A 14,993-nucleotide genomic window follows, 5' to 3' on the forward strand; every position below is an offset into this window, starting at 1 on the left:
CATTGAAAACAAAATACTGAACGAAACGTAAAACTTGAGTGTGGAAGACAACGCTCATACCACACCTCTGTCCTTTGTGTAGTCTGCCCTCCTTGCGGATGTACTCCCCTGACAGCAGTGAGTCTTCAACTGTCACGGAGGAGGGACACATAACCTTGCTGCCTTATGAGCCTCAAGATCATCACTATTTTTTCTTACACTGAATTTATATTTTACTTCAAAGCCAACCAGAATATGACATAGGGAATAATTCTCCAAAGACAATTTCTATAATGGCCGCATTATTCATAATCACAAAAAAATAGAAACCATCCACATATCCCCCAACAGGTGAAACAATAACAACAATGTGGTACGTATTATGCTGGGGCAAAAGTAACTGTGGTTCTTGCCATTACTTTTAAAGTCAAAACTGCAATTACTTTTGTACCAACTTAATAAATCCACACAAAAGATTACTACTCAATAATTAAAAAAAAAATTATAAGCAGGAACATGGATGAATCACAGAAACATTACATGAAGTGAAAGAAGCCAGATACAAAAGAAATTTCTAGAAAAGATAAAACTTGAGAGATAGAATGCAAATCAGTGGTTGCCTGGGGCTGAAGATGAGAGCTGCAGTTTTGGGGGGAAACTTTCTGGGGTGCTAGCAGCATTTTAAAATTCAATTGCAGTGATGACTACACAATTACATGAATTTATTAAAACTTGTCAAGGTGTACACTTAACATGAGGGACTTTTATCGTATGCAAGTTATACCTTAATAAAATTGTTAAAAATATTTCTATAATGAATGGTTAACATAAATGGTTAACATAAACGGTTAACAAGTTATCCTTAATAAAGTTGTTAAACATATTTCCATAATGAATGGTTAACATAAATGATTTTGGTAATATAAAGGTTTGTGCTGGTCTACCCGGGTAATTCATGCACTTGGTAAGCTCTTTTCCTCAGCAACAGTGACTGAGAATGAAGCAATGAAGGAGCACTGCCCATGGTTTAGAGAACTTTAACACAACACAGTCACCACTCTCCCTCTGACACACCCAGTGGCTTTACCTCATTGAGGATGTCTGAAGCTCGCTTGGCCTTTTCCATTTCTAAGGACCCAAAAGGCACCCAGCCACAACCTTTCATCCAGCTATTGTAGTCAGCTTTGTATTCAACCTAAAACACCAAGAGAAAGGTTACATTTCTTTGCTGTGTCAACATCATTATGCAAAATCATCAATGTTTTACCCAAAACAATGTTTTTGAGATTTCTGACCAGCTTCCTTACTCCAGACATTAAGGTTATTTTATATATTTCTTTGGTGAGATATAGTAACAGCTCTTAGATTTTTGCTTTCCTTCTAACTGGTGTATGTTCCATTTCATCCTTATTTCCAACTTAATGGAAGCATGTGGTACTCTAATTCCAACCTGGAAAATGCTCAAGTCAAATTTGCACTTCAAAGAAGTGAAATTGTCAGTTAACCAAATGTGAGACGTTTGTTCACTGGAACTTTAAGTATTATGTTTCTATCAAATTAAAATAGAAGGCCGCATTGAAGGTGGATTATTTGCTCATTTTCTAATTTCCTAATTACATAAGACTTAATAGAATTATTTGTACTGAGTGTTTGCCCACATGGCCCTTCATGTGTACTGGTCAACTTTGGAGTGTTTCTACACTGGCTAACAAAACACTTTAAAATAGTTGCACTTGTTAATTTTCATAAGAGAGTGGTTATTATTTGGAATTGGTCCTAGTTGAGGCACAGTTACTTGATGCTATTAAAGTAATGAGCTACTCTTGTTGTCTGAGCATAGGTGGTACCAAAAATTTACATTTTAGATACAAAATTCAAACTGTTGTTTTTACTCTGGGCCTTTTAAGTAGAATAGAAAATCAAGAAAGCATTTAGTTCCTGCCCTTCAGAGGCTTATGATCTATTTGGGATGAAAAAACATAACAAAATCAAACTAATAACAAGCAGAATAACAATGCATAATATAGAATTCTTAGTGGTAGGAACGTAAAATTTTGCAGCCGCTGCAGAAAACAGTATGGTGGTTCCTCTACGAATAAAAAATAGAGCTACCATGTGATTCAACTATTCAACTTCTGGGTTTATACCCAAGAGAATTGAAAGCAGGATCTCAAAGATATTCACACGCCCATATTCATAGCAGCATTATTCAAAATAGCTTTAAGGTGGAAGCAACCCAAATGTCTACCAACAGATGAATGGGCGAATAAAACGTGGCATATCCATACAATAGAATATTATTCACCCTTAAAAAGGAAGGAAATTCTGATACATGCTACAACATGGATGAACCTTGAGGACATTTTGCTAAGTGAAATAAGCCAACCACACAGAGACAAATACTGTATGACTTCACATATATGAGGTATCTAGGGTTAGTCAAACTTAGAAACAAAGCATAGATAGGTGGTTGCCACAAGCTAGGGGAAGAAGGAAAATGGGAGTTGCTGTTTAATGAATACAGAATTTCAGTTTGGGAGATGAAAAGGCTCTGGGGATTGGTTGTACAGCAATGTTAATACACTTAACACCACTGAACTGTATACTTGAAAACTGCAAAGGTGGTAAATTTACGTTAGTGCATTTTATCGCATTTTAAAAAATAGAATTGTTAGGATGAAGTATTCAGTTGCAGAGTTTGGACAAATTAATTTGCTTAAAGAAGCTCTGATCTGCAGAAAAAACCATTATTATAAATATTTATGTTAAATGATATATTTCTTTTCAGATAGAAATCTATGTAAAGATCATTGATAATGATGAATGTGATGATTATGATAATAGTGATGATAGATACTGAATGTTTATTGAGAACTCACCAGGGCCTGGCACCATGCTAAGTATTTTGCATGCATTTACATCCTCCAAACAATGTTTTTGATTTATTTCCATTTTACAGAAGAGGACTCTAGACTTAGCAAGGTTGATAACTTTCCTCGAGGGAAACAGTGATGGGGTGCATGCCAGATCAGTTCTTCCTAACATTGAAAGGCATGCTCTTATAGAACCACAAGGGTCGTTTGCTTCCATACATACGACAGTGCAGACACCTCTGAGAAGTGCAAAAACCTCACTCAACTTTGAAGCCCATTTCAGTTTCCGTCTTTTTAAAAGAAGGGCTACAGAAACCCTGGTTACTCACATCGCTCTGTAGTGCATATGCCTTCTTGGCAAGGTCCACGTTGATGCTATCGGGCGGGTAGCTGTAACTGTGTAAGATGTGCTTATAATCAACGTCGCTGGCAATTGCCTGAGATTTCTTAGCTTGAGTGACTTGGAGCATATCAAGAGGTGCCGTGTAGATAGTTTTTGACTTTTCATAATCTTTTCGATATTCGCGCTGTGAATAGGAAATTATCATTTATTATCACAAATCCTCAATGGATTTCCGGAAAAGACAGAGATCTTCCATAAACAATAAATACAAGTTAGAGAAAGAGTCAAACATCTGAGTAGTTATTTTGCCCAAAAACGTGTTCACATGTTACACCATTGAAATTCCCCCAAAAGCACACATGGGCAGACCTCAGATCAATGAGAAACTGTCTGGGTCACAGCAGAAAATGGGCCACAGCTTCTGCTTCAGTCAGGAACAGGAATGATTTTATTCTAAAACAGGGTTTCTCAAGGACCACTAACAAGTGTTCCTATTATTAATGTAATTTAACCTATGAAGAGTTTTCAGTAAAGAAGCATTTTTTAATTGTAATGAAAACCATATGACAATTTGATTTTAATAAAATGACTACTTCATACACAGGGCTGTAGGCTTAGTTTCTTGGCTGGATAGAGTCATTTTTGAATGGATAGTCAACTGCTTTTTAACCTATTGTTGACAGGAGATAAGCCCCACTGAGAATCTCAAAGGGTTGTTTTCATATCAAGTTCAATTTGAGCAACAATTTAAAAGAAGCTTCAGATTGCAGCAGTGAAAAGACTTCATGGGAGAAAAGTTTGAGAAACTGAGCCATTAAAATAACGTTGGCCCTTCCGTACAGCATTATAAACCAAATGTACTGACTGGGCCTCGAGGGCTCCCTTCATTGTCTGGTTTCCTGGAATGGCTAGACAAGGTGCTAATTGGGTCTAATTCCCAGCTTCATTATATCCAGTCACCAATTACTTTGACAGAAAAATTTTGATCCACTGCCTTTAAGAAAACTCTAAATTCATCCTAGTTCCCCATGGTCACATATGTGTTAGAGACAGTGACCTAAGCTGGCAAGCACAGATGTGCACTACAAATCTTCTGTAACAATTCCTTTTGCAAACGATCTGATCTTTTGGCTTTCTAAGGGAACTTGATCTTCCTTCTCACATTTTGTGGGTGGTCACTTTCACTGAATACATTTATTACTTAACTATAAAATTGAGACCCTGGTTTATAAAAGTAAAGTATGGAAACTTTCTGATAGTTTGCAACAACATTGAAAACAACAGTTTGTCTTCATTAGAAATAAACTGATAAAGCAATATTGCAACAGCAATAGGTGTGTGGAAGTATTTTGAAGAAATTGTTGTTACTGTTTTGTTCATGTTCACACCAGCTGACACATACCAGTACATATAAAATGTCGTCAAAGATCCAAATGGCTTTAAAGATTCTTTTTAAAAAGCCATGCATATTCTATATCTGCAGCTTAGCATTTTGCCTGGATATTACATGAGAATGACTCATTTGCTATATGTTTTGGTCATCTATCAATTAACAAATGTTTATTGGGCATTTATTATGTGCCTACTACTGGGTTCTGTGATAGGAATAAAAACAAAAGATAAAAATGCACATGCTATCAGTGGGGAGTTATATCCTTCTTGAGCTGAGGAGACTCAGCTAGTGAACAAGATAGTAATATAAGTGAGCACTACATACTGACATAATCCACTGTGAAGTTACTAGAGAAATTTACAGAATTAGAAGTTTTAAAGTGCTATGTGATGACAGAATAAATGCAAAATGAATTAAAGAGGTATGTATAGATCATTATATAAAAGCATGGTTAAAACTAAATGACACAAACACCCTTGTCTTTCATCATAAAAAACTAGTATCTGCAAGCTACACTGAACATGCTCAGCACTCTTAACGGATTCTCTAAACATTTTATACACAATATATACTATAATTTGCAATAGTAGATGTTTGTCTCTCTGTAGTAAGAATTTTAACTGGAAAATGTTACATGGCCCATAGACAAGCCTTAAGGAACCCATGAGTTCACCAGAATTCAGGCAAAAGGCATGAAAAGAAATGTTCATTTTCTAGATAGATGATTCAAATCTTTTATCCGAGTCTCAAAGGGGTTTATAATCAATGGAGTCTTTTTCTTGGATCTAGACCAAACTCATTACTAAAGTCAATGAAGAACAATGATACTGTATTAAGATTTTTGTGACTCATAAATGTCTTCCAAAGTAAAGAGTTTGAAAATTTATCACTTTAAAAATTATTTTTCAATTAGAAAAAAATCTGAAAATATTTTGTGTTTTCTGAAAGGTTTTAAGAACATAATCAATATTCTATTAAATATTAATGCATACATTTTTCAAAGTGAAATGAGTATCAGTACAAATCAGTAACTTCTCCCCTCAAATGTGGGAGGTGCAATGATCCGGGGCATCATTCTAAAGTTCTCTACAGCAATACTTCTGTGAACGTGAAAGAGCCCATGCTCATGAAATCCTTTTCCACACTACTACCCTTGGGCATCTTAGCAGGGAGTCCATCTTGGAAACAAGACACATTCACAAAAACACTCACATCACTCTGGTTTTTGGCTGTCTTCAAGGAGTGCAGCATCTTGGGATCGTCATTAATGCTGAGGGCCCCAATCATTTTCCCTTTGCTCTTTTCATAGTCTTTCTTGTACATCACCTGTAAAGACATCACACGTGCCAGATCCCACTCACCAGGTGTCCCTGAGGCCACCCTGTCCAGGTCCCCAGGTCCCTAGGCCACACTCACATCGCTGGTGTTCTTGGTGTTGGCTTTGGCTGCCAACAGGGGAATGGCGTCCACTTTAATGTCAAACTTCTTGGCTTTGCTCTTCTCCCAGTCTTGCTTATAAAGATTCTGGACAGAAAAATTCAGCAAAGGAATGATAAGAACAACAGTAAACACAGTATAATCCAGTAAAAAAATAAAAATATATTGAAAATTTGTGTATACACAGACTTACTTCTCCTATAAATACTATATTTATCAAATTGTAGAATAAGTATTGATTTATCTATCATCCAGTTTCTTTCTCCCTAACACTAAATAAGTATCAACTACTCTTTTTAATGTACTGTAAACTTTCTAAACACTCTGCTATCCTGATTTATATAAGGATGCTATAAAATGACAACCACTTGGAGAAGGTGAAATGTGACATTTACACAGGAAAGATGTTGTAAAACTCCAGGGAATAGCAGATGGGTAATTGGAGATCTTCTGGTGGTAACAGAGACCATAGAAAATGAAATCTGATAGCTAAGGAGTCTTAAGAGCATTTTGGCCTTAAAAGCTCCACTTACACGGTAACAATCTTAACAGTTGTTTATTTGCACAATTCCTAGTCTTGTCTTTTAACATTTATAACATTTTCTCTTTTCATGCACACCAAACATAGGCTTCTGTGGCTTTGGTACTTACATCACTCAGATTGTAGGCATTGACTCTGTGTTGGATAAACTGTGGAGCATCTGCTGGTACATGGCACTTGAACTTCTCACCTTCATGTTTTGCTTTGTAATTCAGCTGAAAAACAAAGGATATTCGAACAGTTCAGGGGAACTTCTTTGAGTTTATTTAGCACAGCGTATACAGCTAAGGCATTAGTGCCGTTTTTAGAAAAATGCCTCAAAGAGATATTCAATTCAGCCAACGTCTCGCACAGGATTCAAACTGTCATTCCCTATTTCAGGGACTGTGGCACAGTCCTCCTTTATCCTTGGGGGATACTTTTCAAGACCCTCCAGTAGCTGCCTGAAATCATGGATGGCACTGAACCCTATATATACTATGTTCTTTCCTATACATATATACCTGCGATAAAGTTTAATTTATATATTAGGCACAATAAGAGATTAATAATAACTAATAGAAAAATTATAATAATATACTTAATAAAAGTTATGTGGATGTGGTTTGTCTCACTCAAAATATCTTACTGTATGTTTTCACCCTTCTTGATAAAGAAGGGACAAAGGGGGATGGGTGTGAGATTTCATCATGCTACTCAGAACAACATTCAATTTAAGACTCATGAATTGTTTCTGGAAATTTATGAATTTCTGGAAAATATGAATTTCACTTCATATTTTCGGGCCACGGTTGACTGCAGGTAACTGAAATTATGGAAAGTAAAACCATGGATAAGGGGGATTGCTGTGTAACCATACTTTGGGCTGCCGGCTGCCATTGCATAGATTCTGTTATATACATGGGAACACATTTCTGATCTACACTGCTAGGCTGTGTCTGGAGAACATGAACTCCTGCAATTAAAGCACTAACAAAAACAATAACAGTTGTAAACAAAATGTTAGCACAGTTAAAAAGATATGTAAATTGTTATTATCATTATTATTTTTGAGACAGGGTCTGGCTCCATCATCCAGGCTGGAGTGCAGTGACACAATCTCGGCTCACTGCAACCTCCACCTCCAAGGCTCAAGTGATCCCCCCACCTCAGCCTCCTGAGTAGCTGAGACTACAGGCATGTGCCACCATACCCAGCTAATTTTTAAAATATTTTTGTAGAGATGGGATTTTGCCAGGTTGCCCAGGCTGGTTTCAAACTCCTAGGCTCAAGTAATCTGCCTGCCTCGGCCTCCCAAAGTGCTGGGATCACAGGCATGAGCCACTGCACCTAGTTGTGAATTCTTACTTAAAATATTAAACACAGAACTTTATTTAAACGTTTTAAAATGTGACGTTAGTTGTAAGGAATTGAGTGTAAAGAACGGATGAGACTGTTTAATTTTGGAGCCAAAGGCAAAAATGCACAAGACTGAGAACTATACAAGAAGTAATTCCAAGGCAGAGTCCATTGCCTACCTAAGCCAATAAGAAGAGTGACTGATAGTGACTGACCACATGCAGCACTATACTTCTCTGCAGCTTGCTGAGTTCAGCTAGATCAGTAATGTTAGTGTTTAGCTGTTCTTTACTGGAACACAAAATATTAAGATGCTCAGAAAAGTGGCACATGAGCTAAAATGACTTCTGGGTTATACTGATGCCATTCTCCTCTTTACTAATTGGGTATGAGCTAATTTGTGTCATTAAAACATATTTTATAGTAGGACACACTGTATCTTTCACTTTCCTATCTTGAGAAGGGTGTACTACTCTCTAGGACTTAGCTATGTTAGCATCTTGCTGTTCAAAGAGTAGCCTACCAATCACAGCATCAGCATCACCTAGGAGCTTATTAGAAAGTCAGAATATGGAGTCCCCCAGATCTACTGAATCAGAATCTGTACTTCAACAGGGTCAGCAGGTGATTGCATGAATGTGGATGTCTGAGAAGCACTGCTGCTTTTCCCTTGATCTTGGCATGACTGGACCATGCTTGTCTTAGACTTTCTTTGACTACTCAATCTAAAGTGCCCATCCAGTTCTTTCTTTGATGTCATCCCACTTAAATTCTGTGGCATCATTCTATATTAGTTTTCTTGTCATTGTTCGACGTCTGTCTTGTTACTGCGCCCTTTCTTTTTGTAAAGTCTTTGTTAGCAAATTCAAGAATAGGAAATATTTGCCTTGTCCTACAATAATAGATGCTTCTGTTGTCACTGTTTATTTAAGTTGGCATGGAGTTTTAGTGTGCATGTGACAGATCCTAATGAATAAGATAGTCCCACTAAAAATCAGTGAGTTATTAAAAAATATTTATTTTTATTATTGTCTAACACGACTTTCCTCAGGCTACAATTCAATCTAGCAGCCTCATTTGTGTTTTATTTTTTATTTATTTATTTTTTTTGAGACGGAGTCTCGCTCTGCCGCCCAGGCTGGAGTGCAGTGGCCGGATCTCAGCTCACTGCAAGCTCCGCCTCCCGGGTTCACGCCATTCTCCTGCCTCAGCCCCCCGAGTAGTTGGGACTACAGGCGCCCGCCACCGCACCCGGCTAGTTTTTTGTATTTTTTTTTTTAGTAGAGACGGGGTTTCACCGTGTTAGCCAGGATGGTCTCGATCTCCTGACCTCGTGATCCGCCCGTCTCGGCCTCCCAAAGTGCTGGGATTACAGGCTTGAGCCACCGCGCCCGGCCGCATTTGTGTTTTATTAAACAAATCTTGAAAAATAATAATATTGGGATGGTAGTTAAGCCCATAAAGATTAAGCATGTAAATGCTTACATTTTAAATGAGCAAAGCACTCTGGGTCACGCACGCTTGCATAAATCAAAGCACTTACATCACTAAGCTGTTTCGTGTTGAGTTGGGCTTGCAACAGTACAGGAGTATCAGTGACTGCCGTGAACTTGGTCTTATCTGGATGAACTTTGTAGGTATGCTAGAAAAGAAGATGTTCTTAAATGAAATTTATAATGTATTTATACATTATAATGTATTAATATATTCTTGGTTGTACATACGCTAACATAAAAAATGGTTCCAGGTCAAAATGAAGTCTATTTTGTTCCTGAAAATTTAGTTGATGCGTTTACATTCTCACTTCTCTGTCTCTCTCTCTCTCTTTTTCCTTTGATCCCCACCTCCCAAGTTGCCTCTGGTCTGCCTACAGCAACTCAGCAACCAGATTTGCCTTCCCCTGCTGAAGCCTTACAGTGACTCTTTAATGAACTTGGTATTCAGTCTCAATTGCACGTTGGCTTATGATCCCTGCAGAATCCATCCCCTCCTTCAACTCCAGCCATTTCACCTCTTACTACTGCCCTCCTCCCCAGTACATTTCAGCCACCCCATCCTTTCAATTCCTTAAATACTGAGCTTGTTCTCTCCCTAGGCCGTTCTTCCCTGCTGCTCCTCCGCTGACCTTGGCCTGGCAGGTCATGCCTGTTTTAGATCTTCCGTGACCACCCAACCTAAGATGCCCATCCGGTCACTCTCTCACACATTGTCCTATTTTAATTCTGTATCATCATCCTATTTTAGTTTTCTTATCATCGCTTGACATCTTTCTTATTTCTGTGCTCCTTCCTTTGTTTATTGTCTCCTCCACTAAGTGGGAGCTCAAGAGGTTGCCGGCTTTTTCCCTGTCTTTCTCAGCACCAAGAAAAGTGCCTGGCCCAGGACGGCTTCTCACGTGAATTTGTTAAATAATGAACACCTATCTCAAACCTGCATGTCCTTCTTTTGCCCCAAATTCATGTAGATACAAACTAATGGAAGTTAAGATCTATTAAATCTGAAATTATTTTGTAACAAATCGCCTTCCTCATCATAATTATTGTGTTCCCCGGTTCCACCCCAAAACCAAAATGTTAAGTGTAATTATCTCCTTCTAATCACTAGATATTACCATTAAACTCCTGCTAAATTTACCACTAGATGTCACAAGAATCCCAAGCCCAATTTCAATAATTCAGGGCAGATAACTTACATCTTTACACTGGTCCAGCTTCTTGATTGCTTCATATTCTTGTGTTATTGTCTGAGGGAAATAGCATTTTCCTTTATCTTCTTCATATTCTGCTTTGTAACTTTTCTGTAATGAGAAAAACCAAAAATAGATCATGATTGTTATAGCTCTCGAACAATGTCACTGTGAGGCATGAACCATTGTCTTCAAACTTACGTCACTGTTTTGAGCTGCAACTTTCATGCAGTGTGTGTGATATGGGTCCTCAAAGCTGCCTACATAATGTCCCAAAATATTCTTTACATATAAGTCTTTATATTTAGCCTGAAAAATAAAACAAATGTAATTCAAGTTAACAGTCATTTGTCGAACAGTAGGAAAGCCCTCCAACCCGAGAGGTAACCGTGGCTTTTCCAACCTCACTGAAGTTCTTCAGCTGTGTATCAAGTTGATATTTTGGGGTCTCACAGTAGTTCATACTCTTTGCCTTTGTCTTCTCGTAGTTTTCCTTGTATAATCTCTGTTAAAGGAAAAAGAAATTAAACCAAAAAGAAAGAAAAATATATCTCAAAAAGTAACAGCCATTCATGTCATTGCTACGCTTTAACTGAAGGGGCAAAATGTATGTTTTCTCACCATCAATTTTCCACAAAGCAGGAAAGCAGGATAGGTGTGGTAGAGGCTCATGCCTTATATAATCTCATCTGCTAATAATCATAAAGATGTGTATGTTACTTGTCCTAATATTTTTTCAGACTGAATAACTTAAAGGACACCAATGCTGCTATTTAAGTAAGTTTTTGTCTTAAAATAATTCATCTGAATATGTTTAAAGAAAAATGAGTTTGGCTAGGTGCAGTGGCTCACGACTGTCATCACAGCACTTTGGGAGGCCAAGGTGGGTGGATCACTCAAGGCCAGGAGTTCGACACCAGCCTGGCCAACGTGGTAAAACCCTCTCTCTACTAAAAACACAAAAATTAGCTGTGCATGATGGCGCATGCCTGTAATCCCAGCTACTTGGGAGGCTGAGGCAGGAGAATAATTTGAACCTGGGAAGCAGAGATTGCAGTGAGCCGAGATCATGACACTGCACCCCAGCCTGGACGACAGAGTGAGAGCCTGAAGAAAGGAAGAAAGAAAGAAAGAGAGAGAGAGAGAGAGAGAGAAAGAAAAGGAAAGAAAGAAAAAAAAGAAAGGAAGGAAGGAGGGAGGAAAGGAGGGAGGGAGGAAAGGAGGGAGGGAGGGAGGAAAGGAAGGAAGGAGGGAAGGAGGGAGGGAGGGAGGGAGGGAGGGAGGGAGGGAAGGAGGGAGGGAGGGAGGGAAGGAGGGAGAGAGGGAGGGAGGGAGGGAGGGAAGGAAGGAAGGAAGGAAGGAAGGAAGGAAGGAAGGAAGGAAGGAAGGAAGGAGAGAAGGAAAGAAAGGAGAGAAAAAGAAAAAGAAAGAAGGAGAGAAAGAAAGAAAGAAAAAAAAAAAGAAAGAAAGAAAAAGAAAAATGAGTCTGAGAATTGATGCAAAATGAGGTAAAAGGTATAAGGTGAACCTTAGATAATTAAGCACAGTCCTGGAAGAGTATTCCTTTGAGCACTGGGTGAAAACACATTTTGTAACACTTCTGGAAGCTGGCTTTTATCATTAAGACCTAACAGTTTTCTTTAGAGCAATATAAATGAAAAGATTATTTGTATTTCTTTTTTGCTAGGAATTAGGAAAGCAATTTCTGTGAAGAGGTTTATCTTATTTTTTATTTTTTTGTTTGATTTCCAACTTTTAAGTTCAGTTGTACATGTGCAGGATTGCAGGTTTGTTACATAGGTGAGTGTGTGCACAGATCATCCCATCATCTAGGAATTAAGCCCAGTATCCATTAGCTATTCTTCCTGATGCTCTCCCTCCTCCTGCACCCCCAACCTCCAACAGTGTGTGTTGTACCCCCCATATATCCATGTGTTCTCAACGTTCAACTCCCACATATAAGTAAGAACATGAGGTATTTGATTTTCTGTTTCTGTGTTAGTTTGCTGAGGATAATGGCTTCCAGCTCCATCCATGTCCCTGCAAAGGACATGATCTGATTCCATTTTACGGCTGCATAGTATTCCATGGTGTATCTGTATCACATTTTCTTTATCTAATCTATCATTGTTGATTCCTTGTCTTTGCTCTTGTGAATAGTGCTGCAATGAACATATTTGTTCACACATCTTTATAATAGAATGATTTATATTCCTTGGGGTATATACCCAGTAATGGGATTGGTGGGTCATATTTTATTTTTAATAAGTATGTTAAAGTCTTTAAAATAAGATCAATATTCTATAAATTTCTTAAAATAAAATGCTTTGCTTTTGAGTTTATGCCTTATGTAGTTTTTCTTACTTTGACCTTCAACTAATTTCCTTACTTCTTTTCATTTTTCTCTCTCTCTATATTTTTGCAAAGTACCTTAATCAGTTCAGGGCATTGGGTGAATATATACATGCACATGTACCTATACTTAAACATATTAAGCTCATTTCTAGGAAAAACAATAAGAACAATGATATTGTCAGAATATTTTTCCTCCTAATAAAACAGAGGGCATTAAGGAGATTAAGGAAACTTTTGGAATATTCACTGGCATCAAAAGCATCAACAAGAATAAGGAAGTTCATCTTCTTTTATCACCTGGGTGAAGCTTTCACGTGTGATCTGTCATCCTGAATCTGAGATTTCAGTTAGGCTAATGTCCATCCAAGGTTATATTAAACAGCAACTTTGTGGTTACATCTGAAAATAGGGGTGAATTACAAAGACACTCACGTCACTCTGGTTTTTGGCCACCTTCAAGGAGTGCAGCATCTTGGGATCGTCATTAATGCTGAGGGCTCCAATCATTTTCCCTTTGTTTTTTTCATAGTCTTTCTTGTACATCACCTGCAAAGACATCACACATGCCAGATCCCACTCACCAGGAAATGTCCCCGAGGCCACCCTGTCCAGGTCCCCAGGTTCCCAGGCCACACTCACATCGCTGGTGTTCTTGGTGTTGGCTTTGGCTGCCAACAGGGGAATGGCATCCACTTTAATGTCAAACTTCTTGGCTTTGCTCTTCTCCCAGTCTTGCTTATAAAGATTCTGGACAGAAAAATTCAGCAAAGGAATCGGCAAAAGTGATACACATGTCATGACCTTTAAAGACTAATGGGTAACTAAATACCTTGTCTTAATACAAAATAAATGGGCCCTTTATATTGTCTAGGAAATCATGCATATTTTAAACATTTCTTCTCAAGCTGGAGCTATTAATTCTCCAAGATTGGGCTTCTCTACTCCCCATGAGAAATTTTTATCAAATTAATTTAATTCTAGCTATTATACTAATATTTGATTCCTAACACTGAATGTTTTATAGAGTAGCACAAATATTCTACAGTTAACTTACTTTTCTATGATATAAAGGCATCATTTGACCTCTAAGTTCTCTGCAAAGGTTATTTCATAAATCATTTCAATACTCATTGATGCCAGATAATCTTAGTACTCATTTATAGAATTATTGAAGAAATTGAAAACCCCAAGGATAATTTAACTTTTTTATAAAATTAAGTTTGAAAAATGAAAGACAGAAATGGATATCTGGACTTCTGCCCTTTCAATCCCCTATATCTTTATTCATGAACATTCTCATATGTGTAGAAATAAGTATCATTTGTGCGAAATAAGGGACATTATAAGCCCAGGGAATAAAGGAATTATAGTATAATTTAAATGAATATATGGCTAAAAGATCTACCATTAAAATTGCAATTAAGCATACATGAGAGGTAGCATTCTGAGGGCTGGTTACAATACTATATTATGATCATCTAATTGCATGAAACTACTTTAAGATTGCTACACACATTTTGTAAGGTGAATTGAGTTATGTTGGCAGAGGCATAAGAACATGACACAAATGTTAACAGGTCTTCCCATTTTTAACATTAATCCACTCATTGAATTGTAATGAAGCAGTTCAAAAATAAAAGCACAGGTTGTCAGTACATCACATGGTACAGGGCATGAGGAACTTACATCACTCAGGTTATAGGCATTGACTTTGTGCTGGATAAGAGCAGGAGTATCAGGAGGGATATGGCACTTGAACTTTTCACTTTCATGTTTTGCTTTGTAATTTAACTATGACAGAGAGAGAGAGAGAGAGAGAGAGAACCAATTAGTTCAGAATAATTGTTCCAGAATACAAAAATTCTTGTGTGGTACATTTTGTAAAGTAAATGTCAGCACCGTTGAGATCAGAAGAGACATCTAGAGCTTGGGTAGGCCACCTGCATTACTGAACCTGTGTGCGGGACACTTGACAGCTATTATCACATCTGTCACCATGGTAGGACCCTAAGGGAATGAGGTGGCTCTGTCAAACGTGTTCCCCTCTC

At 37.8% G+C, this 14,993-nt stretch overlaps 1 protein-coding gene across 17 annotated transcripts in view; it reads right to left on the reverse strand.

Moving 5' to 3' along the window:
- Positions 1-14,993, reverse strand: part of LOC105492667 (nebulin) — a 224,230-nt gene that overhangs the window by 176,133 nt on the left and 33,104 nt on the right. For all 17 annotated transcript variants that reach the window (XM_071072745.1, XM_071072760.1, XM_071072759.1 and 14 more), the window contains exons 18-29: positions 14,632-14,736; positions 13,585-13,692; positions 13,378-13,491; positions 10,994-11,095; positions 10,792-10,899; positions 10,597-10,701; positions 9,448-9,546; positions 6,677-6,781; positions 6,005-6,112; positions 5,801-5,914; positions 3,182-3,379; positions 1,067-1,174 (exon numbers count right to left, since the gene is read on the reverse strand). In XM_071072745.1, coding sequence (XP_070928846.1) covers positions 1,067-1,174; positions 3,182-3,379; positions 5,801-5,914; positions 6,005-6,112; positions 6,677-6,781; positions 9,448-9,546; positions 10,597-10,701; positions 10,792-10,899; positions 10,994-11,095; positions 13,378-13,491; positions 13,585-13,692; positions 14,632-14,736 — 1,374 coding nt within the window. The remainder of the gene's footprint in view (positions 1-1,066; positions 1,175-3,181; positions 3,380-5,800; positions 5,915-6,004; positions 6,113-6,676; positions 6,782-9,447; positions 9,547-10,596; positions 10,702-10,791; positions 10,900-10,993; positions 11,096-13,377; positions 13,492-13,584; positions 13,693-14,631; positions 14,737-14,993) is intronic.

This window comes from Macaca nemestrina, chromosome 11 (assembly GCF_043159975.1).
Source record: "Macaca nemestrina isolate mMacNem1 chromosome 11, mMacNem.hap1, whole genome shotgun sequence".
Taxonomy (NCBI): Eukaryota; Metazoa; Chordata; class Mammalia; order Primates; family Cercopithecidae; genus Macaca; species Macaca nemestrina.